Source organism: Henckelia pumila, chromosome 2, assembly GCF_033568475.1.
Source record: "Henckelia pumila isolate YLH828 chromosome 2, ASM3356847v2, whole genome shotgun sequence".
NCBI lineage: Eukaryota > Viridiplantae > Streptophyta > Magnoliopsida > Lamiales > Gesneriaceae > Henckelia > Henckelia pumila.
The window spans coordinates 189025509-189052459 of NC_133121.1; the positions used below are offsets into that span (position 1 = coordinate 189025509).

General features: G+C 35.6%; 1 protein-coding gene across 13 annotated transcripts; it reads left to right on the forward strand.

Annotated features, from left to right (window-relative positions):
• Nucleotides 1–12519: 12519 nt before the first annotated feature.
• LOC140880404 (uncharacterized) lies at nt 12520–18454 on the forward strand. Of its 13 annotated transcripts, XM_073284816.1 has the most exons (8): nt 12520–12737; nt 13323–15509; nt 15632–15899; nt 16029–16213; nt 16515–16626; nt 17153–17225; nt 17949–18046; nt 18140–18454. In XM_073284816.1, the coding sequence occupies exons 2-3, from the start codon at nt 13473–13475 to the stop codon at nt 15650–15652; spliced, it is 2058 nt and encodes a 685-aa protein (XP_073140917.1). In that variant the 5' UTR covers nt 12520–12737; nt 13323–13472; the 3' UTR covers nt 15653–15899; nt 16029–16213; nt 16515–16626; nt 17153–17225; nt 17949–18046; nt 18140–18454. The 13 variants fall into 13 exon arrangements, with proteins under 13 accessions (XP_073140917.1, XP_073140904.1, XP_073140908.1 ...); XM_073284803.1 differs by having other exon boundaries at nt 13323–15899; XM_073284807.1 differs by having other exon boundaries at nt 13323–15899; nt 18213–18454.
• The last annotated feature ends 8497 nt before the right edge of the window (nt 18455–26951 follow it).

Sequence of the window (26951 nt, forward strand, 5' to 3'; positions counted from 1 at the left end):
TGAATTTCAAAAATACTTTTCATGACGTCACCCTATGGCCCATAGATTCCTATATATACTGCTTCATACTCGTATATCAATCTTTCACCTTTGCTAAAAGCTTTCATATTGTATTAAACGCATCATCGAATTACTCTCTAGATTTTGCTTACTTTCTGCTCTAGTTCCTATTTACAGCTATCATGTCGATCCAGAAGACCTGCCTGGCAATCAACTTTGACTCCGTGGTTAAGGCAAACAATGCAGGAATTACAGAGGTCTTCACCATGCTTGAAGCCTCTGGACTGAAGAAATTTCTGGAATGCAGTGCCATCTGCGATTTGCCTGTTTTGAAGGAGTTCTTCACTACCGCTCAAATCGAGCATGGGACTATCAAATGCGTGATCAAGACAGAAGTCTACTCTTTCAATCAGCAGTTCTTCGCTAGCACTTTTGATCTGCCCTCCAGGGGTTTGACAAAATGCTCGGATCTTCCAGACGGTAACTGCTCTTACTGGTTGAAGGAGTTCTCAACCACTGATGCTCCAATCAAACTGCCGGCCCAGAAGACATCTCTCAAAGCTCCATTCAGGCTCTTGACCAACATCGTAGCCAAGAATCTTCTGGCCAAGGCTGGTTCTTACGACAAAGTGACACTGGAGAAATTTCAATACATGGCGTGTATTGCCTCCAAGATCAACATAAACTGGTCAGACATTCTGTTCAATATTCTATGTGAAATGATCAGGGGCAAAGGGCAATCCGAGGGATTTGCTTTGCAAATCTGCCATATCTTGGGCGTCCTTGGAGTGGACTTCTCCAAAACTGAGCCTCTGCATCCCACCAAATGGCTCAACAAGTCCACGATTCACAAATTCCTGAACAAAAAGGAGACTGCGGTCGACACCTTGCCCTCTACCGCAAAGATTATTGCTATCCCACAACCGCTTTCAACGGTTCCGGTCGTGGCCAAACCAGTCGACACCAAAAAGTCTGCCAAGCGCCAAATGATCATCGAATCTGACTCTGAAGACGAATCACGTGAGAATGTTCCACTGATTCAAGCTTTCAGCAAATCATCTCCTTCTCTATCCAAAGCAGCTGTGTCATCTACGCCTGCAGGCGAGAAGAAGAGGCAGCACAAGAAGCTAAAGTCTCTGTCTGGCCTTGCTCCTACCCTGCCAACGGTCGAGACCACTACCGCTGCTGCTTCTACTGCTCCTCATCCTACAAAGGGTGTGACAATCCGGGAAGGTGCCTTATCAGCTCCTAAGGTCACTCTAGCTGATCCCAAAGACAAAGGGAAAGGTGTGATGATCTACACACCCAAGGCTCAACCAGCAGCTACGGTAGAACTCAATTTGATCATCTCTCACGTGCTCCGTACTGTCAAGCGTCATCTACAACGTTTTGACAAATGGCATCACTCCCGCACTCACTTGACACTCGCTCAAATATTTCCTAAATGGAAATCTCTAAACGTCATTGAGCAGAAGATGCTTCTATTTGCTGATACTGAAGATATCGTGGAGGCTTTGGGAAGAAGACAGCTCATAGACTTGAAGCTTCGAGGAAGCCTGCTATCTCTGCTAATTAATGAGCGTGTCAAGAATTTCAAATCCAAGAGTCCTACCGCTGCCGATGACTTTGTGATTTTGACTGGACTACAGGATAGTCTACGTCAAATCACTCAACTACTTCAGCACTTCCAAGCTCTCAACAATGTCAACACACCAGCTTCAGCAGCCTGTTTACAAGCTTATGTGCTGGAAGGACAAGTGATGATGAAGACCTTTCTCACTCAAGATCAGGGTGAGGAAGACGTCTATGCTTTTTCTTCTTCAGATGGGATTCTGACCGATCTCATCACTGCCGACCTCTTTCAATCATCTGCTCTAAAATCGAGTGTGGCAGCCTCTTCATCGGTCGACCCCTCCTCCACCGCAGTCCAAGCAGTCACTCAACCGGAAGTAGTTGTGATTGCTCACTCCTCTCCAGTGACGACCGCTCACACCTCTCCCAGTCGTCCACAAGATGTTTTAGAAATGGTAGCACAAGAGATACCTGTCACCTCTGTGACAGAGGCTCCTTGCAGTAGTGCAGCAATAGTGCCCCCAATGGAGACACCAAGCACTATTGTATCACCTGCATCTCCAGTACAGCAAGTGACTGATGCTGATCAAGCACATCAACCGTCTCCATCCACTGAAAAGTTTATGGAAGATCTCATTATGGATGAACCAAGTGCTGATCCTGATACTCCACCAACCATATTGGCTGCAGTCGAGACTATTACATCTCCAACTGTACCATTATTGGAGGGTCCATCATCTAGCTCTCTAGCCAGATCACCATCACCACATCATCGTGAGTCAAGCCCGGTTTCACCAAGAAATGACCCACAAGGGCAAATGCTTCAGACTGATGATTCTTTGATTGACGCCATGGCCGCAGCTCTAGATCATACCTTGATTAATAGGCTACATGAGCTCACGCAAACGGTTAGGTCCTTCTCTCAAGATATCACTAACTCCTCCTTCTCCATTGATAATTCACGCCAGACGATGATTCGGCATTTCGAGACCGTGTCTCGAGACCTTGCTCGTATGACCACAGAGATCACTAATCATCATCGCACTCAAATCAACACGCTCTCTACCGTCTCTGAACAAGTTGTCCGATCCGAAAATCGCCTTCACAAGCAGTTGAATGATCGGATGGACACTATGCAAGCTACTCTACTTGCTCAACTCGATGCAAAGATTGACAATATGCAATCCTGCCTTGGCACTCAACTCACTGAGATCATCGTTCGACTCAACCAAGGTGATGCCAAAAAGGGGGAAGAAGAGCAACGTAGAGCAGCAGAGGCAAGAAGACGAGAAGAAGAGTCCAGAAGAAAGGAAGAAGCCGACAGAAGAAGAAGAGAAGGCGACAGGTCAGGCGATAGGTCGGGAGGAGCCAGTTGGTTCAAAAGATGAACAATCTTCACTTATCTCAGCTGCATCTCATTTTGACTTTCTTCTGTAGGTGTAATAAAAATGTTTATTGTACTTAATGAAATTCATTCTCTCAATGAAGTTCATTGTACTGCTTTCATATTGTTCTTGGGGCACTTAAGTTTTGTCATCACCAAAAAGGGGGAAATTGTTGAATCCGATATTTTGGTGATAACAAACAACAACTCATCGTATAGGAATGTGCTGCCAACCATTGTATTTCAGGAATCTACTACAACTTCTACCGGAAGCTTGTCAACCGCCTTTGCTCTCGACCGGCTGAAGTCACAAGCCTATCGACTGGCTATCAAAACCAGCAGAGGATAAATCTATCTACCGGAAGCTTGTCAACCGCCTATGTCTCTCGACTGGTTGAAGTCTCAAGCCTATCGACTGGTTATTCAAACCAGCAGAGGACAAATATCCCTACCGGTAGAATGCCAACTGCCTATCAAGATATCTCGAGACAAGAACCTGTGACAAGATGTTCTTTGCAGGATCCTTTATTAAAAGCAGAACCGGCGTATCAGAAGATTTGTTGACTCCTGCAAATCAAGACAACAGGTTGTACCAAAATGGCAAAAACACAGAATGACTGCAGATAAAGCACTCGACCGTTTATTCCAGTTTTGGACCCTGGAAGTTGTCTGCAGTGTACGATCCTCATGCAGAATCATCAATGCATTTATGAGCATTAAATGTGCATTCAATGCAGCATCAGAACGTTCAAAATAAAGACGTTGATGATTGACCTATTTAAAGGGAGGATTGCTCAAGAAGTGAACAACAACAACAACAACAACAACAACAACAACAAAAAAGGAACAACAACAAGTGATACGAGACAACGAAGAGAGACATTTCAATCACTTGAATAATATCAGAAGTCCTGATCTGATATACTTGAGCACACTTACAAGATCATTCATTTTGCTGCTCAAATAAACCCTCGCCTACAGTTCACATATCTGATCGTCAAGGATCATCCTAGGGTTTCCAAGCCTCTCGACCGCTCTGCAGTTTGAGAAGCTCAATTCAACTATACTCATTGTTGAAGAGACTTGAAGCTACTCTGAAAGCTTCCACCAGTCTGATAAGAACTGAGAATCTTATCTGTGTAAATCTAGGAGTTTCGGATTAGGCATTGGATAAGTCCTAAGTCTGAAGTGGGTGTATTACAAGACGTTGTAATAACCAAAGTCTTCTAGTGAATTCCTTCCTAAGTGGAAGAAGGGGAGACGTAGAAGGATTAAGCCTTCGAACTTCCATAAAATCGTGTTTTAGCCTTTACTGCCATTTATCTTACATCCTGCTCATACATTGCTTTATAAACTTTGCATCACTAAAACCTCTGAACTAGTTCCGCACTATTTAAGTTGTTCAAAACGTTTTAGAAGTTGAGAAAACAGATTAAGTGAACTAAACCTCACTTGATCATTTTAAAGAAGAAGAAGAAAAGTTTCAGAGTGTATTCACCCCCCCCTCTACCCTCTGAACCGATCCCAACATATGATATCGACATTATGAAACATTATTATTTATTTTTTATGTAATAAATTGGGATAATTCCCAATTTGATCCTTCATTTTAGGTTGCAGTCCTGATTTGGTCCTCCGTTTTTACATCGACCCAATTTGATCCTTCATTTTTCAGTATATTTCTGTAATTGATCCTTCCGTCCAGTCAAGTGTTAAAACTAACGAAGATGACCTACTTAGCTCGATAAAGCTTTCTCTCTCACCTCTAGAACCGGTAAACCCATTTTTATGAATTTCATTCTCCCCAAATCTCTAAACCCATCTATTCCCTCTATTCTGTAGACTTTGGGTGGCCAATCTGCCATGATGGTGTCTTTCCACCGGCGGCCATCTGCAATGGTTCCCTTATTCGAGTAGCATAGGGTTTAGATTAAAATTTTTTAAATCTCTCTTTGAGCGTACGTAGATTGATTTGGAGTTGTCCTTGAGTAAGATCGATTATCTCTTTTAGCTCGAATCTACGCTTGTTTCTTTCTAAATTGACTCTTCAAAGCGAGTAGTAGGTGGGTTGAAATTTCAATTTTTTTTTATTTTTGCTTTTGGGAATGCATCGTTACTAAAGTTTTGATTTTTTCTGTCCCACCTTGTTAGGCTTAACATTTGTTTAACCAAACTTTTGATTTATATTAGTTTCACCTTATTTAGGTTTTCTTCATTTCAACCACTCGGTGGATTAAATTTCAGATTTTTTTTTATTTTGCTTTTTCAGCTTTGTTACTAAAGTTTTGATTTTTATAGTCCCACCTTGGAATGCATAATCAATATTTCAATGTTAAAAGCTAAGATGATTTATACAGATCTTATCTCTTCACAAATCAAATAAAAACCGTACTTCTTAAAAAATTATTACTAAATAATAAATCACACAGGTTATTATTCATGGGGGAAAAAAATAAAAAAAGAAGGAATAAAACCAACTTATAATCGATCACAATCGATCACAAGAAACGTGTGATTGCTATAATTTTTTAAAAAGAAAAAAAAATTAATTTTCAACAAATGCTAAGAAAAAAAACCTAACCGAGAAGAATAAGGCAATAAAACTTAAATATTTCCAGTTCATCACCAAGAACTTGAAAAAATAACCAAAAAATAAAGAAGGAAACTTATTACGTTTTTGAGCGGCCAAATTCGAGGGAACGAACTCTGACTTAGCGTTCATGCATTTAAGAGAAAAGGGAAACGAGGAAGGTGGGTTTACATGTTGAATAGGTGAGAGGAAAAGCTTTATCGGTCTAAACAGGTCATCTCCATTAATTTTAACACTTGACTGGACGGAAGGACCAATTACAGAAATATGGTGAAAAATGAAGGATCAAATTGGGTCGATGTAAAAACGAAGGACCAAATCAGGACCGAGACCTAAAATGAGGGACCAAATTGGGAATTATCTCGTAATAAATTTATGTTAGTTGAATAAAAAATACTATTAAAATAATAATTTATTATTTAAAAAATAATAATTTATTACTTTAACCATTGGTTAATATCTTTCTAAATGAATAAAATAATTGTCATTGTTGTGAAAAGTAAAAAATTTATGGTAAAAACTAAAAACTCTAAAACTCAAAATATATATCAAACCAAACACTTATAAAATCTTCTCTCTAAACTTGTATTATTTCTTCACAAATGTTGAGGTCTATTTATAGATCCTCAATTGAGAAATGTCCAAAAATAAATATGTCATCCATTACATAATCAAAAATTAAAATATCATCACATCACCATCACAATAATTTTTAATCTAATTTTAATATATAATTTCCAATACTCTCCCTTGTGATGATGATCGTGATATTACGTGTTTGTATACTGCCTCGTTAAAAACCTTACTAAGAAAAACCCAGTGGGATAAAAACCATAGCAAGGAAAAAAGAGTGCAGCCACGTAAACTCCCCCTCATGTTAATACGATCGATTCTTCACATACTCTGTAGATTTCGCATCTCAATATTATATATATGCTTTTTGAATATTGCCGTAGGAAGCGCCTTTGTGAAGAGATCTGATGAGTTCTCACTTGATTGAATGTAACAGATATCAATATCTTTATTCTTCTCAAGCTCTTGAGTGTAGGCAAAGAACTTTGGGGGGGATATGTTTGGTTCTGTCACTTTTGATATATCCTTCTTTCATTTGAGCAATACATGCAGCATTATCTTCATACAGCGTCACATGATTCTTGTTTACTGACAATCCACAAGAAGTTTGGATATGTTGTGTCATTGATTTTAGCCAAACACATTCACGACTTGCTTCATGCAGTGCAATAATCTCGGTGTGATTTGATGAAGTTGTTACTAGTGTTTGTTTCTGTGAACGCCAAGAAATTGATGTGCCTCCACGAGTAAATACATATCCGGTTTGAGAACGTGCCTTATGTGGATTAGATAAATATCCAGCATCAGCATAACCAATGATAATTTGATTGGTGTTTATTTAGTACAAAAGTTTCAAATCTGTCGTTTCTCGTAGATAACGAAATATATGTTTAATTCCATTCCAGTGCCTCTTTGTTGGATATGAACTGAATCTTGCTAATAAATTTATAGCAAAAGATATATCAGGTCTAGTGCAATTTGCAAGATACATAAGGGCACCAATGACACTTAGATATGGTACTTCTGGACCAAGAATAACTTCATCATCTTCACCTGGACGAAATGGATCCTTTTCTATGTTTAATGATCTTACAACCATTGGAGTACTTAATGAATTTGATTTATCCATATTAAAATGTTTAAGGATCTTTTCTGTATAATTTGCCTGGTGAACAAAAATTCCACATTTTTTTGTTCAATTTGCAAACCCAAGCAATACTTGGTTTTTTCAAGATCCTTCATTTCGAATTCTTCTTTCAAGTACATCATAACTTCTTGAATTTCTTTATTCATTCCAATGATATTTAAATCATCAACATATACAGCAATAATTACATATCCGGATGTTGTTTTCTTTATGAAAATACAAGGGCATATTTGATCATTTACATATCTCTTTTTCATCAAGTGCTCACTTAGCCGATTATACCACATTCGGCCGGATTGCTTCAACCCATATAATAATCTTTGCAATTTTACAGAATAAAATTCTCTGGGTTTTGAACTTTGTGTTTCAGACATCTTAAATCCTTCAGGGATTTTCATGTATATATCACTATCAAGTGATCCGTATAAGTAAGCTGTAACAATATCCATAAGACACATTTCCAAATTTTCAGACACGGCCAAACTAATCAAATATCGAAACGTAATTGCATCCATAACAGGAGAATACGTTTCTTCATAATCAATTCCAGGCCTTTGAGAAAAACCTTGTGCAACAAGTCTAGCTTTATATCTTGCTATTTTATTTTTCTCATTTCGCTTTCGAATAAAAACCCATCTGTATCCAACATGTTTTACACCTTTAGGTGTGAGGACTATAGGTCCAAAAACATTATGTTTATTTAGCGAATCCAATTCAACCTGGATGACATCTTTCCATTTGGCCCAATCATGACGAGTTTTACATTTTCCAAAAGATTTTGGTTCATGATCCTCATTTTCATTTATGATGTCACATGCCACATTATAAGAAATATCTCATCAATATCTTCTATATCTTTTCGGTTCCATATTTTTCCAGTATTAATATAATTGATAGAGATTTCACGATTCTCGTCAGTTTGTGGTTCTGACAGAATATTTTCATCATCAGATGTTTCTTTTGGAACACCATTTTCTATTTTATGATCATCGTGTTTCTTTATGCCTTTTCTTTTCCGAGGATTTTTATCCTTGGAACTGACTGGCCTTCCATGCTTCAAGCGTTTTATGACATCATGAGTGTCTTCAATTTGTTTCTTTGGAATTTCAATTCGAGCAGGGGCATTTACAGCATGTAATTATGATTTTGTTACCCCTTTTGTGTCTTCAAATGCATCTGGAATTTGATTTGCAATTCTTTGCAAGTGCACAATTTGTTGTACATCTTTCTCACATTGTTTGGTCCTTGGATCCAAATGTAACAATGATGATACATACCATGTGATTTCCTTTTCGATGTGTTTCTTTTCTCCCCCTAACATTGGGAAGATTTCTTCATTAAAATGACAATCAGCAAAGCGTGCTATAAACACATCGCCTGTCTGAGGCTCAAGATATCGAATGATTGATGGGTTATCATAACCGATATAAATACCGATTTTTCTTTGAGGACCCATTTTTTATCGTTGAGGTGGTGCAATAGGCACATACATCATACATCCAAAAATTCTCAGGTGAGAAATATTTGGTTCTTTACCAAATGCAAGTTGCAATGGAGAGAATTTATGATATGCACTTGGTCTGATGGGAATTAATGCCGCATCATGTAAAATTGCATGTTCCCATATAGAAATAGGGAGTTTTGTTCTCATAATCATTGGTCTAGCAATCAGTTGTAGACGTTTAATCAATGATTCAGTTAATCCATTCTGTGTATGAACATGAGCAACAGGATGTTCAACAGTAATTTTCATTGACATACAATAGACATTGAAAGTTTGGGAAGTAAATTCTCCATCATTATCAAGTCTTATTTTCTTGATTGTATAATCGGAAAATTGATTCCGCAATTTTATTATTTGACCCATTAATCTTGCAATGTCATATTCCGAGTTGACAATAAGCATACATGTGACCATCTGCTGGAAGCATCGATCAATACCATAAAATATCAAAATGGTCCACATGGTGGATGAATTGGCCCACAAATATCACCCTAAATACGTTCAAGAAATATGAGTGATTCTGTTTGGATTTTAGCTGGTGATGGTCTTATAATAAGTTTTTCAAGAGAACATGCTTTACATTGAAACTTATTATTCTGAAAGATCTTCTGGTCTTTCAATGGATGACCATGTGTATTTTCAATAATTCTTCGCATCATTATTGAACCAGGATGTCCCAATCGATCATGCCAATTGGTTAATATTGAAGAATTATTAACCACCATATTTGATTTGATTGACCTTATATGTGTATAATGCAATCCAGTAGGGAGCATTGATAATTTTTCAACCACATATTTCATTCCTGATTTATATGTGGTAAGACACATATATTTCTGATTTCCATCAGTTATCATCTCAGTATCATATCCATGAGAATATATATCATTAAAACTCAACAAATTTCTTTTCGATTGTGGTAAATATAAAACATCATTTATCCAAAATTTTGTATCATTTGGTAACAAAAATTGTGCTTTACCACAACCTTCAATCAAGTTTACAGGACCTGATATGGTATTCACTATTGTTTTTGTTGGTTTTATTTCCATGAAATATTTTTCATCTCGCAGAATAGTGTACGTTGTACCACTATCCGGTATGCAAATTTTCATGATATTATTTCCATGTTTGCTCATAGCATTTTTCATATCAAACTTCACAAAAATGCAATAAAGAAAAATTAAGTACAATAAAAATGCAAAATATAACATGCTTTATAATACAAGAATGCATGAAAAATACAAATTTGTTACAATCTAGTCTCACCAATCTTTTAATCAATGTTTTCGAAATCATTCAAAAAATCTGCAGCATTGAAACTAGTTGAACCAATTAAATGGTCATTATTTTCAATAAAATTGGTCTCTTTTCCTTTCCCATTTGTCGATTCTTTATAAAGCTTACATAGGTGCTCAGGGGTTCGACAAATATGTGACCAATGTCCTTGAGTGTCATATTTATAACAAACACTCTCAGATCTTTTTGAGTGATTTTTATTTTCACTGGTATTTTCATGCTGCCTTTTTGGTGGGTGGTTCGTGACGTTCTTTTGAGATGAGTTATTGAAATAACTATCTTGATTATTTTCATATCTACGGCCACGACCACGACCGCGATAATTTTTACGTCCACGTCCACGCCCACTTCCTCGACCTCGTCCACGACCAAAATATTGTCTATGCCTTTGATTTTGGTTTTTATTTTTAATTACGACATTTGCTTCTGGAAATACCGTTGAACCATTGGGTCGGGATTGATGATTTCTTACTAACAATTCGTTGTTTTTTTCCTCCACAAGAAGACATGCGATGAGTTCAGAATATTTCGAAAATCCACGCACTCTATACTGTTGTTGTAGAGTTATATTTGATGCGTGAAATGTGGAAAATATTTTTTCAAGCATTTTCATCTCAGTAACAACATGCCCACAAAATTTCAATTTCGAGACTATTTGATACATCGCAGAATTGTAATCACTGACTTTTTTAAAGTCTTGGAATCTCAACGTATTCCATTCATCACGGGCGGTCGGAAGTATAACTTCCCTTATATGCTCAAATCTTTCTTTCAGCCCTTTCCATAAAATCATTGGGTCTTTTTCTGTGAGATACTCACATTTCAATCCTTCATCAAGATGTCTACGTAAGAAAATCATAGACTTTGCCTTTTCTTGTGAGGATGATATATTATTTTTTTTGATAGTATCACTTAGACCCAATGACTCAAGATGCATCTCTACATCGAGAGTCCATGGCATATAATTATTTTCAGTGATATCGAGCGCAACAAATTCAATCTTTTCCAAATTTGACATGGTGGTACTAAAAAAATAACAATGCATTTTATTAGTTAATTTTTATTAGTACGAAATACAAAATAATAGAATAACGAAGATTACAAGTGCATGTACAAATAGAAAAAAAGTATGTGGTGAAAAATCGCTGGTGAGTACAAGACTCGTGAGCATGATGATCATAGTCGTTATGAAAAATAGCCTTATAAATGTCATCATCTTCATCTTCGAAAAATCGAGGAGAAATTATTTTGAGAGAAAGAGTGAATTTTGTGTGATTGAAAAATAAGTTTGAGTGAACATATTTATAGGGCAAAAACTAGCCGTTTGTTACCGTTGGGGGTAAGAAAAAATCGAGTATGTGTTGAATAAAAATTCGTGATAATCATGTGATCATATAATGATAATCATAATTAAATATACGCAATAAAATATATATCATATCACGTTATTATAAGGTCAGTGTCCTAGACAACCTCTTATATAATAACATGAAATTATATATTGATATAGTTAGTATATATACATAATAAATATATATCATATCACGTTATTATAAGGTCAGTGTCATAGACAGCCTCTTATATAATAACATGAAATTATACAAATATAATTAGACAATAAAATTATATAAGCAGTAATGTATAATCATATCACGTTATTATAAGGTCGGTGTCATAGACAGCCTCTTATATAATAACATGAAATTATACAAATATAATTACACAATAAAATTATATAAGCAATAATGTATAATCATATCACGTTATTATTTAAAAACCTTAGAAGCTTTTATACTTGTCGTATCCCTTACTGGAAGTGTGAGATGTCGTCTTAACATCCTCCCAGGATTTATAACAAGTTTTTTAAAAAAACTTATTATTTTTTTTATCATGTATGATAATAACATGATATTATATATTAAATATATACATAACAAATAAATAAACAATAAAATAAATATACTTACTTGTTAAATATTTTTGTCTTCTCTTTGTGTTTTGGAGCGTCGGAAATTATAGAGAACCTTCGAGCGATCGTGCTGATAACGTGTTGTGAAAAGTAAAAATTTATGGTAAAAACTAAAAACTCTAAAACTCAAAATATATATCAAACCAAACACTTATAAAATCTTCTCTCTAAACTTGTATTATTTCTTCACAAATATTGAGGTCTATTTATAGATCCTCAATTGAGAAATGTTTAAAAATAAATATGTCATCCATTACATAATCAAAAATTAAAATATCATCAAATCACCATCACAATAATTTTTAATCTAATTTTAATATATAATTTCCAATATTCATAATATTATTAATTTTATTTGTTTTACTTTTTACACGTTAATTAATAATTAGTAATTTAAAATAATAATTAATAACAATAGCAATAATTAATTAATTGATAAATAAAAAAAGGGGGCCAAATCCAAAGCCGCCCGCCGCTCAGCTCTTGGTTCTTTCTTTCTTTCTTCTTCCTCTGCGTCGAAGAAGTGCTGAGCTCCATTCTACATTTCTTTTCGATTTCAGAATCCATTGAAAATATGCTGAAGATTTGGTATTTGAAGCCAGAAAACGAGGCTGCTTCTCCTGCTATCCGAGCAGACGCCACTTGTCCCCGTGTGGTTTCCTTTCTCCGATGACTGTGTGGTAGAAATCAACGAAACTGGTGCGTTTTTAATTTTGCGACGGAATAAACTTCGGTGTTCAATATTTCATTTTTTTTGTTTGATTTGCGGGGCAGGCTCGAAGTTGAAGTGCAAGCCGGGGAAAGTGATGGGTGGGAGGCATTTGGTTTACGATCCAACTTTGTAGTTTGTAATGATTTACAGTTTGATTCCGATTGTGAGCGAAATTATTAAATTGTACTGCTAAAGTAAAATTAATCGCGTGCAATTATATTATATTAGTTGTTTGTTGAATGAATAGTTGTTTCATGATGATGTTTCGAGTCCATTAGCTGTTTGTTGAAAAGTCTGTTTACAGTCAATGGATAAATTTAAAATTACTGAGGTTGCTATGAAGATGAATGGGAAGTGAGTGTATCGGCTGGCTCATAGATGTTGGTGTCACGACTCACGCCTAAAAAGTTAATAGTAATAGAAATAATTGACTATCGACTATTAGTGATTTACTTTTTTTTAAATAATGAATGACTTTGATTTGTGTTATAGTTTGTAAATATTGAATTATTGCTTTGAAAATGGAAATATAGAGAAGTTGCTATATCAATCAGGATTCCCCCTTTTTTCAGTTTTGCTGCCACCACCGGCATCTTTCGCCACCGCTGCATTCGTCGACAACTCTTTTCACCATCTTCCACTTTTCCTTCATGCTATGGAAGAACAGCAGGCGGATTGTATTTCTGCTGACCTGAAAACTACAAAGATCAAATTTTTATTTTATGGGTGCCAGCTTGTTTGCTAGAAATACGTCATTCAGCGTAAGATTTGGAATATTTCATAAGTTGGGTTGGAGGAGTAGGTGGATAACTGCTAAAAACAGCTGGTTTTGCTATACGTTCAGTAGTGTTCCTGCAGTTTCATTGTTGGAAGAGACTGATTATTCCAGTTCAAATTGTGAAAGCGATTCGGAAAATGAAAGTGATGTTCTGAGACTTAATATTGGTCATCTTAAAAGAATTAAGTTGTTTTCTGCTGTTGCTAGAGTGGCTAAGTCTCTAAACTGGTCCGTTGCAAGAAAAATACGGTTTACAGGAGCTGTGAAAAAGTATGGCTTTGACAATTCGATTATGGGTTTTAAGATTATTGTACAAACATATTCTCGTGCTGGAATGGAGCTGGAAGTATGTGCCTTGCTGAGGGATATTATCTGTTATTATCGAGAAGCTGGGCTCGATTTGTCTGGTATGTTCTACACTGTATTTGATTGTCCTTGTAAAATAGAAGGATCAGTTGTTCTAGCAGATGCACTTATCAAGGTTTTTGCTTCAAGTATCATGCTTGAAAATGCAGTTGATGCTTTCACCCAGGCAAAGAAAATTGGGGTTCAACCAGGCATTCGTGCAAGCAATTTTTTGCTTAAATGTTTGGTGGAATCCAATGAAAAGGAGTTTATTATGACTTTATTCAAAGAAATGAGAAACCATGGACCAGTACCCAGTGTTTACACCTACACAATTATGATGAACTTTTACTGCAATAGGCATTGTGGCCAAGATGGAGTTGGTATGGAGCAAGCAACTGATATTCTGGAAGAAATGGAGGCTGTTGGTATTAACCCTTCTATTGTGACATATAGTACGTACATTCTTGGACTTTGTAGAGTTGGACTTATTGAGGTAGCTTTGAACTTTATTCGTGAGTTACGAAGGAACAGTCAGCTGCTCAACTGTTATTGCTACAATAGCGTTATTAGTGCATTTGTCAGTAGTGGAGAGCCATATAAAGCTTTGCAAGTTTTTGACGAAATGAAGACTTGTCGGATTGCACCAGATGTATATAGTTATAGTATTTTAATCGATGGTTTTTGCCGATGTGGAGATGTTGAGAAAGGTCTTAGCTTGTTTGAAGAGATGGAAAACTGTAATATCAAACCTTCCATTGTTACATATTGCTCTCTTTTAAAAGGTTTCTGTAAGAGAGGATTAATGGAGACATCATTTGATTTATTTAGAAAGGTTGGGAATTTTGGATATAAATATGATCAGCATGCTTACAACATCTTAATTACTGGATTTTGTACTCAAGGAGACGTGGAATCTGCTCATGGACTTTTAGAGGAGATGATAAAAAATAATCTCTCTCCTAATGCTGTGAGTTATGAGTGTTTGGTCCTTGGATTCTGTAAAATTGGTTCCTTTGAGAAAGCCTTCAAGTGTTTTGATTTTATGACAAAAGCTGGTATTTTCCCCAATACTTTTATTTGCAACCATGTAATAGATGGATACTGCAATGAAGGGCTGATGGAGGATGCCTTAAAACTTACTGATGAAATGAAGAAACATGGAACAATCCCGAACACGATTACATATAGCATGATCATTAACATGTTGTGCAAAGATCGTAAGACAGAGAAGGCTTTAGAACTTATTCCTGTGATGCTTAAATGTAATACGTTCCCTAATGTTGTAACTTATAGCATGCTCATCGATGCTTTTGCTAGACAAGAAAATCTAAGGAAGGCTGTTGTGCTGTATTCAAGTATGTTGAAGGGTGGGGTTACACCTGATCCTGTCACATTCACAATTTTCATTAATGTCCTGTCCACCACGGGAAGGGTGAAAGAGGCATACAATTTATTCAAGGAAATGATTTTAAAGGGTTTAAATCCAGATAAAATCTCTTACACCTCAATGATAGCTGGATTTTGCAGGAGCAAAGATATGAGATCAGCGTGGGAGTTGTTCCAAGAGATGGTACAGATAGGCATTTTACCTTCTGTTGTTACATATACATGCCTAATTGATGGATTTTTCAAGGTAAATCGCATGGACATGGCTATTATGTTGGTGGAAGAAATGAGTCATAAAAATTTGTGCCCTGATCCTGTTATGTACTCTGTTTTGATTCGTGGATACCGAAAACTTGGATTTGTGGACAGAGCTCAGCAGTTATACGATGAAGTGCAAAGGAGGGGGGTAGTTCTTGATACGTTAACATTCAAAACATGAAGAGCAATCCCTGCATAAGTTCAAAGAATGGCTTGAAAGACAGAATTTGTCTCCGTATACCTCCAAACAAATCCCTAGCTCCATGTTCCTGTGGATCAAGGGGAGACAGGAAAAGCCAAAAGAGTGCTACATACTACATTTCCTCCAGGAATTTTCGTCAGTCGGACTCTTTTCAGTTAATCATACTGTTGTCCATTAGTAAGTCACAACTTCTTCCTATATTATGAACGAGACAAAAAAGGTTGCATTTGTCAAAATTACTGAATTCATTGAAGCAACCTACACTTTTGATGTCCGGTTGGCCTTTCTTGACTCATTTTATTGCAGAATCCTGCTAAATTAGCTCCGTTGACAGCTCTTGGGCCATGGCAAGGACATATTGAGGAAATCACAGCAGAAGATAGGTATCTCTATTCGTTTCCTGGTCTCCTTGGCCCCATTTCTGGTGGGAAAATAGGCGAGCTTAAGGACCTAGGCACCAAAAACCAGTACTCTACCCCGATTTCCTCCAGGTATGTTCTAATTGTTGTTTCGATTTGTCCAGTTTTTCCCCATTCTGTCCTTTTGTTTGCCTTTTTAGCTGTGCTAGAACCAGTATTATTAACTGGAAGTTGTGTCTGTTGTTGTTCATGGTGCTTCAAGTTTTGAACCTTATAGTCTGTATGGAAGACTAGTAAAGTAGCTCTTGCAAATGCAATCTAGACTCATTTTTTCATCATGAACGCACTTCGAGAGGCTGATAGTGAAATTGAATTAATTAAATACAATTTAACCTTATTTAGCTCATGCTGTTCAATTCCCTGAAACCTGCAGGGTCAAATGAAGTTGTTCTGGGCTATTGTTTAACCTGAGAATAGGTATTTGAACTTGCAGTTTTCCAAAGGTGGCAAGAATGTAACTTTGTGAGGACTATTTCGACAATATGGTTAGCCTTTGTTTTTTTTCCTTTTAGTTTTATATTCTTAATTGTTTTTACCCATATTTGATTCAGGAGCTTAATATTTGCTGCTATGAGAGTATTGTTCAAACTCATCCAATGTTGTCAAGTATAGCAGATTCTTTTGTTGTATATAACACACTTTTTGGAGCTAATGTGTTATCAATTTATTTGTTTTAAGAGAAGTTTCTACTCTAGAATGGCTAAAAGAAAATAATAACATTAAAACAGTTTGAAAACATAAGTTTGTGAAAAAATAATGCAAATTAGTCATTCCAATCGTGAAAAAATAATGCAAATAATGGGTATATTTTCTTTAATCTCATGTTGTAAAGATGAAATAGAGAACTCTTACAAGGTACATGAAGTTTAGTATCACATTAAAATTGCGCTTAAATAATTATTTTTGTACGGTGTTGGTTTAAAAGGTAATAAAATATGCATTTATCATCTTGCTAATAAATTATTTCTGAATATGTTACATTAATTTTGAGATATCATTTTGTTATGTTAGAAAATTTCAGAAAGTATCGGCAAAAGTCGGATTGGTCATCAGTAGCCATTTTTCGATGGTTTAAACTAATAAGGTACGCTCATTTTCAATTAATATAGAAAATGAATCGATGATGAGTTTTTTTATCTTTCTTTGATTGTGCTATGGTAAATGCTATGACAAATACTAATTGACGTCTTATAACTTCCTATTTTTTCCTAGCTATATTGCTAGGTGAGCATGAATTTTTTTCTGCATGGGCAATTGCAGTGTTGACATCCCACTGATTTTATAGTCCTGTGTGATTGATATACTCGACTGATTTTTACTTTGGTTGGAAAGAGAAATGATGTTAGTTTTGAAATTGAGATACTTTTTCAAAGTTTGCATATAATGAAGAATTTGAATTGAGTAGTTTGTATGATATACTTTATTGTTTTGTTTAAATAATTAAATGTGTTGATGAGAGTTGATTAAGTTTTGATAATTGTTTGATTTTGATTTATTTCAATTTGTACAGGTATATGTTGATATTGTTTTACGTCAAACAGTTGACGTACTTATTCTTTGTGTTTTTTTGAGAATATTCTTAGTTTCTGGGTTATTTGTATACCCAATTTCCACATCACGCATTTTTGGTTAATAGATCTGTTTAATTAACGTTACTGATAATAATAGTTCCATAGATCTGTTTAATTAACGTTAATGTCTTACTGTGATGCGATTCCGTTTTTCTGGATTTGACTTTTGTCATTCTGTGGGTGTTTTTTGCTTTAGTAATTATGTTGATGTGTTTTTTCTTTACCTCAATTTGAAGGTTGTGAGTGGTGGTGGTGGTATGGTAGTGATATTGGGTTGTGCCAAAAAAAAGTTGTAAATGTTGATAATGTGAACCAACCTCAAGCTGCAATTGAGGTAAACCATCTTAAAATTATCTGTTATCTAAACCACAAATTTGCTATAAAAATAGACATGGTAGAATTTATATCATTGTATTGTGATATGCAGTTGAATTTGAAGAATGTCAGTCGGAAAGATATACCTGAAAATGATTCATTTGTGTGGTGATGTGTTGTTGTAGAAGGTTGAATTGCATCCACAGATCCAACGGTAAAAGTTTGGGTTGATAGAGTTCTTGTGGAGCGGATGGACCTGATCGACCGAATTTTGAAATGATTTTTGTCAATGATGCGGTAGAAAACACAATAACGTGGTTTCTAAATTTGGAGTTTTGTGTGAGTCATACAGATCCTACTGATTTTAGAGTCAGACCTTTTTGTAGACAAAAAAATCATGTTAAGTGAATTTTTTTTATGTTATTAATTTTGTTCTCTTATTGAATAATGTGGGCCTATGGCACTCGACTCGGAGTCTAACCTTTGTTAGATGCCACATTTCCTATCAACACTCTCTGTAGGAATTGTATCCTTTATCGAAGTGTCATAGGTAGTAACAGATCATTTGAACTAATAATGTATGCGGAATCAATTTATAAAAATAAAATTACCATAAGGTTCTTTTGAGTGTTGTAAATGGCGGGAGGCGGTGGCGGGGCGATCCGAGACCGCCTACCGCCCTAGGCGATTGAATTTTTTTTAAGCATTTTTTATGGGTAATCATATATAGTCATGCAATGTAATAAAAAATAGTCATAATTTTTTATGTAAGATGTGTAATTAAATAATCTTTATGCATAAAAAAAAACTTCATAAATATAATACCATCTATACAATGTGCAAAAATGAAAAACAAAAGGAAAGTGGCTAGTGTTTTTGAAATAAGTCAATAACTAGGGTTTCAAAATGGGTATACTTTGACTAGGTTTTTAAAATTTATTAACTTTTGACTAGAATTTTAAAATTAGTTAACTCTTGACCTTTGATTGAATTTAAAAATGAGTTGATCGCCTTGGCCGCCTCACCCGCCCGAGCGCCCGCCACCGTCGCCTCACTTGCCTCGCCCGTCGGACAGCTTGGGCCGCCTGAAAAGGCCGCCTCATGCCAAGGGTGCCTAGGCGGTAGGTGGCCCTCGACCGCCATTTAGAACACTGAGTTCTTTAATACAACAAGACTGATTCTTAACAAGCAGTAGTACATAGAATATTGGAAATGACATTACTATATTTTACTAGGTAGACGGACTCTGATGAACATAACAGATACTACATAAAACACATATCCTGAACTTATTTGAGGCAAAAGATGGATCATTCACTGCCATTCTCTTCATTTTTCATTTCTCGGAACCCTGGCTCTGGAAAGTACAATAGATAGAAAATATGGAGGTTAAGTCTTTAAGGACTCAGTGAGAATAAATAATTATTCATAGGATGATATATTTCTTTGAAATAGTAGTGACATTAGAAATAACAAAGCTCATATAAGTGTGTAGAAATTCAATAGTTAGTAATAACCATTCCGATAATGATGATGATGGTGAGCCAAACTGAACAAATATATCTGGATCGAAGTCACGTTATTCAGATGAACCATATATTTGGGTTTAACCCATTGTTCATTGGACTCAATCTCCAGACCAAAGTTCGTTTTTCAGTGGACTCAATCTCCAGACCGAAGTCCGTTATCCCAGGCTCTTTCTTTGGATTAAAATCTTTATTCATTCAATCATTTGATCTTTCGATCATTCATTTGTTCGATGATGAACCAGGACATTATTTCATTTAGATAAATGCAATAATCAGGTATAAGTAGAAACAAATCAACAAATAAGATGAACAATATTTATGATGATATCATATTATAATTTCCAAGTTGAATACCAAAATAGCTATACAAAATATAATATTTCTCACGGAATGAAACCTCACCTCAATACTTAATATTCAAATCAGTAGATGTACTTCAAATTTCTATAATTTTAGGATATTTTATATGTTAGTAATACTACCGGATGCTAGACTAGTTCATGATCAAAAATTTGTACTCAAACAAGTATGAACCTTTTTGATAATTGACAAAAAAATTCATAATAATTTGAAGGTAGTTTCGAAAATTCCGAACTTTTACAGTATGTATAACTCATAAAGTTCTACAAGTTTTGTATTCAAAGTGTGTCAAAATTCCAAGTCGTTTTTGCCCAAATTTAACTTTTCCAAACTGTTTTTTATAGGTAGATCGACCACCGGAAAAAGGGTGTTTTCGAAAACTTTTTCGATCATCGGCCGACCCCTTAGTATATTAGACATTACAGTGAACAACTTCGATTTTAAACTCTAGACCAGAAACGGATTCCATAATTGAGAAATCGAAGCCTATCGGTGAAGGAGGTGTCAAAAAAAGATCAACCAATTTTCCGTTAAAATTCATAAACTACCGCTGTCCGAGAAGGAAAACAGTGCCCAAAAACCCATCTTCAGGTACTGTTTTCACCTTCATTTTTCATACCTTTATTCACAGTATTTGAACCTAGTCTAAACATGAATGTAACGTCCGAAAATTCGTTACGTAAACCCGCATGAATAACTAGGGAATTTAAAGATTTAAAAATTAAAAATGGGTTAAATAAATTTAATGTGAATTATGTGATTTATTTTCATGATTTAAATGTTATTTTAGCATTTAACCCGCTATTATGAAATTTATGAATTTCTTTGATAAATGTTATTTTGCGATCGCGTAGACGGGACCGTGGACGAACGAGATAAAAATTTTCTTCCAAAATTCATGACTAGGATTTTTAAGAGTTATAAATTATTATTTTAATATTTTATTTTTAGAAAATAAGAGTTTTTTTTAGCCAAGAAAATAAGAGTTTTAATATATATATAGAAACCTATTTCTCACAAAAATAAGCCATTTTAAGGGCTTTTAAAATGTTTTCAAAATTCATACTTATATATTACGAAAATTATAAGTTTTAATCTGATAATTAATCGGCTTAAGTGTTTTTTAACTTAGTTAAATTTATTAATTGAGCCCAACTCATTAAATGCACAAACATATTCAAGATTTTAGCCTCATTCCATACCCTCCTTCATGTTTTCTTCACTCCAGCCGCCATCCATCAGTTTCTAGACGCCTTCCCCTTCACTACACACATAACACACGATTTCATTGAAGATTTAGCAAGGTTTTGACGTCCCGTTCTTCCCGGAGACCAATTTATGTGTCGGTAACGTATTTTCGAACGTAATTAATGCAAAGGCACGTCTCAAATCCATTCTTGCTCACCATTTAAGTCATAACACATTGTTTTAAGCATGAATGATCAGATTATGCATGTGTATGTGGATTAGAATGATAAATTTCATGGTTCATGCATGCATCTCATGTTTTTGCACATGTAGTTTGGACTTGAAGTGTTTTCTGACCCATGGCTATTCGAGGAGCTGCGCCACCGGTTTGGGGTCTGATTCAGGGTCCCTAGGGTCATAGTTTTAGGGTGGCTGAGTCGTGAGAGTTGGTGGTTGAAGGCTGGAATCCAGTTGAGTCTAGGGGGGATCGCACGCGGCTGCTTGGGGAAACTTGGAGTCGGGTGGTCCATACAGGTGATGCTTAGGACTGGGCTGGTCTGGTTAGAACCGGCAGGACCCTAGGGTGGTGTAGTATCCGAAAAATCCATAATTCTATTCATGATTTTTAAAGAAATTTTAAATTAATTTTAAGTTATTTCATGTGATTATTTATGATTTAAACGTTATTGCTATTTAAATGATTTTACGTGTTGCGTTAACGATTTAAAAGTTGTATTTAAAGAATTGTCGTGCGATCTTTATTGCATGAGAATTTATATTTTCAAGTTGAGTTTTAAGTGTTGATATATATATATAATTGTAAAATATATTTAAATTCTCTATTATTCGATGGCCGTAAACTAATATTACTGATTTAAGGTTGAGGTTGATTATGGACTCAAGGAACGAGACTAACCTATGCACGAGATCGTAGGAAATATTCTTACGAGTATTTTAAGTATAATATTGTCATAGTTTTATTTTAAACTTCGAGTAGTAGTATATTTTATTAGTCCGAGTAAGGGCATGTTAGACTGACTGCGTTCTAAGTAGTCATCACACGTCTTGTATTAATCTCTATCCTTCCCTACTTAACTACTCAATTCCCCACCTCATTATTATTTTGTCTCCCTTCCCCACTTCATTAAGGCAGGTCTCTCTTTCCCTCATCCCTTCTAACTTCAACCCCTCCTATCTTCATTCCTTTCTCCATTCTTCTTCTTGTTCTTCTTATTTTTCATCGGTTCCACTAAGCCCAAGGTATTTTAGCTTCCAAAAATCTCGTTCGTGCCGATGTTAGCTTGTTTTCAAGACTCTGGATCAACTTCATCTTCATTTCAAGGCAAGTGCAAGTTTTTCAAGCAAGTTTTAAAGTTTTGAAACCCATTCAAGAGTATAATTATTTTGATATGAAAATGTATGTTGATGTGCATGTTTTAATGGTTTTATGATTTTGAAGAAGCATGAAATAATGAGTATGAAGTTATGAATTGTTGTAATCGTGAAACGTAGATCGTTCTTGACAAGTCTTGAATTATGGTTTGAGAAGTTTAATCTTTTGAAGGTTTGATGTGTTCTTGAAGTTTTGATGAAAGTTTATTCAAGTTTTGTAACATGAAAAGTATGAGTTTTTAGATTTTGAAAGAGTTGAGTTAGTGTTGAGGTATTTTTAGATTGATTTGTTTTGAAGCAAAATTGTTCAACTTGTAGTATTTCTTTTGATCCAACTCTTTGTAAAACTTGATGTTTTTGAAGTGTTCAACCAAGCTTTTAAGTGTGTAATTGAAGGATGAGTGTTGAATGAGTTTGGAGCAAAGTTTCTTTCATTTTCGCAGAAAAATATTGCAGGACACGGACCCTGGAAGGCCCTCTGGGTCAAGGTCTGTGTGCCATCAGCTTTTGAGACTTTAATGCACGGACCAAGGCACAGAGGTGGCTCAAGTTCCGTGCATAGTCCATGCATGGGTCCGTGTGTGGTCTCGAAACAATTTCTACACTAACACGTTTTGATAGAATTAGCATAAATTTTTATTGAAAACTCCAATTGAGGTGAAACCAGCGGCATTTTAATGCCAAGACAAAGGACTACAACTTTCATGTTTACCACTTTTCCAAATTCAGGCCGCAAAATAGAGTTTGAACACTTGCAATAGGATACCTTTGCGCAGGACTAGCGTGCCCGCGCATGGCCTTCGAATTTAATGTTATTTTAAGGTCCTAAATTCATGGTTATGACCTTTTAAGTTTTTTAAAATATTTTTAAGAGTTCCTATGCAAAACTTTTTCAAGTTTTACGTCACGAACAAAAAGAACGACTCACGTGAATCGATTATGTTATGTATGCATGTACATGTCTAAGTTTCATTCATGAAACCTATGTTCAATATGCAAGTATGATTTTTATCATCTTTGGCATGCATGATGTTATCGAGTAAATATTTATGTTCATGAAATGAAATTTAAGACGGAAATTACGCTGTTTAAATTATGCTTCCTAATGAATGACATGTTATGATGATACGATGACAAGATGATGAAATGATATGACGGATGATGTAAGATGAATCATGATGACATGATACTATGAAGAATGTAAAATACTTTTGATGTCTTATGTGCCTTTGTGGTGGAAAATACGGGATTGGTACTTCAGGATGGGCGCCGGAGGGACCTTTCCAAATCTACGAGACTGGAACTTCGGGATAAGCTCCGGATGGACCTTTCCAATTATGAGTTAAGCGACGGAAAGACACGGGACTGTCACTTCTGGATAAGCTCTGAAGGGGAATTTCCAGTTACTTGTTGATCAACATGAATGATGAGATCAGACCTATCAGACGGTTGCCACAATTTCACATAATTCGTCACCCAAATGTTAAGTTTTTATGTTACGATTCATGTTATGTGGTCTTGCCAAGTTCATGATTTTCATAGGCTTTCAAGTGCATATATTTCTTCAAGAAAACAAGAAGTAATGTTTCATGATATGCATGAAGTCCATGTTTAAGTTTTTTTGCATTTTAAGAGTTTTGAAGATCATGTTTAAGGTTTTTAAGTTTAAAGTACTATGATGCTTATGTCAAAGTTTTCAAGTTTAAGGTATTATAATATGTATGTTCATGTTCTTTTAAGTTTAAATTATTTTGAAACCATGATAATATCGATATGCATGTTTTTAATTCTACTGTATCTTTAGACTCACTATACTTGAATGGTGCAGTTGGATTAGCAGAATTAATTTAAAGACTTTGGTAGATTGGCTGAAGGGTCCAAGTGGCGAAGACATTGCATGGCACGACAGTTTCATAGTTTCGATGTTTTTAAAGTTTAAATATTTTCCTATATTTATGTTATATTATTTTTTAATTACTTATTTTCAACTTTTAAAGATTTAAGATTTGATTATTTTATTGTAAGTCTTTTTATTGAGTTTGAGAATTTCAAATATGTATCTTTTAAATGTTCTTTTAGCTTGACATCGTTGTGTGAGTTCTTATTTTACTTTCAAATGTATTTTATGCGTATTGTTAATCAATTAAACTCATATTCCTTTATCTCATTTAAATTTTAGTAGTAGGTTTTGGCGTGCCGTATTTTACATGGTCTTTGTTGTAGGGTTGCATCGGTGTTTCTTAAACTTCATGAACATTGAGTCACAAGTTTTATTGTTATAGATTTAGATTTTAAATTCTTTTGGAGTTAATGTGGTGCATCCCCTGCATTGTTTAATGTTTTGAAAAAAAATTCCACCCTTTTTTCCGCAATTATTTTCATTCAATGTTTAAAATACGGGACGTCGCAGGTGGTCCTGTCGGTGGGGCTCCGGCCAGGGGTGGCCGGAGCAAGGTGGCCGAAGGGATAAGAGCAGGATGCGCGCGAGAGGGGGAAAGGAGAGGCTAGGGTTTGGTGATTTGAGTTATGTCGGGCCGGGCTCGGGTTTTGGTTCCGGGTCGGATCAGAATATTTCATGGGTCAAGTAAGTGGGTTCGGGTTATTTTAGTTAGAGCTCGGGTATTTTTAATTAACTGAGTTTGAGTTAATTAATTAATGAGCTTAAATAATATTTTAAGTGAGCGCATTAGTTTTTCATGGGCCTGGGGGTCCATGAGAATTATTGGGCCAAGTCATGTTGGGCTAAATGCTTAATTGGTCAGTTTAGAAATTTATGGGCTTAAATCTAAGGGGTCAGCCGCTCGAACAAGTTCTTGGAAAAATAAATGGTCAGTAAATATATATTTAATTCATGCATATATTTTATTATATATAAGTATGATTTTTGAGAAAATAAATTAAATATATATTTACGGAAGAATTTTCATGAAATAAAGAAAGAATGAAGAATTTTTAAGTTCATGCATCATGTAAGAATTTTTAATGTGAAGTTTAAGGGCATATTAAGAAAAATAAAGTTTTTAAGGAAGTTGAAGTGAAGGTGGAAAGTGATGTGGTTGGAGGCTGGGATACCGGACTCGGTGACCTTCCTGTTAATGTTATGATGAGCTTATGGATCCAGCTGAGAGTGCTGATAAAGTGGCATAAGAGATGAAGATCTCACCGCTACGTACATTGGTTTTTTTGATTGATCAATTGTTAAGTATGAGACCACCGACATGGATGCAACCTATTGAGTTTTAAGAATTTAAGACATGCCATATTATGATAAGTACTAAGTATAAATTTATGATGTTAATGCTTATGATGAGATATGATGATGATGATGTTTAAGATGCATCATTATGTAACATTTTTAAGAACATGCATGTATAAGTTATATGTATGATATTTTATAAGATGAATGTTTGTATATGGTTTCATGTTGTTATATAAGGATAGAACGTGATGAGCCTCTAGGCTTACTAAATTTAAATGGTGCAGGTGAGCATGAGTCAGTCGAGGATGATGTGGTCCTAAATGGTGGCGAGGGCATATGAGCATTCATGGCAGCAGTTAGTACCCGTGACCATAGCTTATTTTAAGATATTGATGTTTTGAGAGTTAAACAGTTATTTTCGCATATATTTTAATATTTTTGCAGTTTATTGGTTTTGAAGTTTGATAGTATGCATGGATTTTAGATTTACGTATTTATTTTCAAGTTTGCATGGATTTGTTGAAGAAATATTATTGAAGTCTTTATGTAGCAGCCCGTACCCAGAATTAATGAGCAAGTGTTATTAATCCAACAAATCATGATTAAGGGGACTTCAAATGGATAAACGGAGTCCGGAATTAGACCTAGAATGATCATAAATGGTCCGGAGGGTCAGGCGGAATGGACCCAACGTCCGGTTCGGACGCAACGTTCGTGCCATCAGAATGCGTCATTGCTTACGCACTTGATGAGACATCGGAAGCAACGAAGGGGAACGGACGCAACGTTCGTCGGACGAACGCACGCAACGATGAGGAACAAACGTTCCGTTCTGTGTCTATAAATAGAGGTGTCGAGATTCACTTTCAAACGCACCAATCACCTCTCTTCTCTCGATTCCTTGGTCTTCCAGCTTAGATCTAGGGCATTCTAGGCGTCCCATTGGGAATCCGGAAGTGGCGTAGCGATCCAGGCGTCGTAGCGGAGATGTGGCCTAGTTTTGAGGCAAGTGACAGCAACGGGCTAACGACGGATGCAGGTATAGCTTTTGCTTCATAAAAATATTTAGGAGTATGCAATAGCTTAGTTAAGGCTTTTAGAGCACTTTAATGATATTAGTATCATTTGGTTTTGTAGTGCAGATTATAGGCGTAGACCTAGAGCTGGTAGAGCGCGCCTAGTATTTGAGGTACGAAAGTACTGTTCGAGATATCCTGACTGAGTATGCATGTTTTATGTGGCTGCATGATTTATAT

What these genes read in the sequence shown, in the direction of transcription:
- LOC140880404 (XM_073284805.1), top strand. Translation starts at nt 13,473, where the DNA reads ATGGGTGCCAGCTTGTTTGCTAGAAATACGTCATTCAGCGTAAGATTT.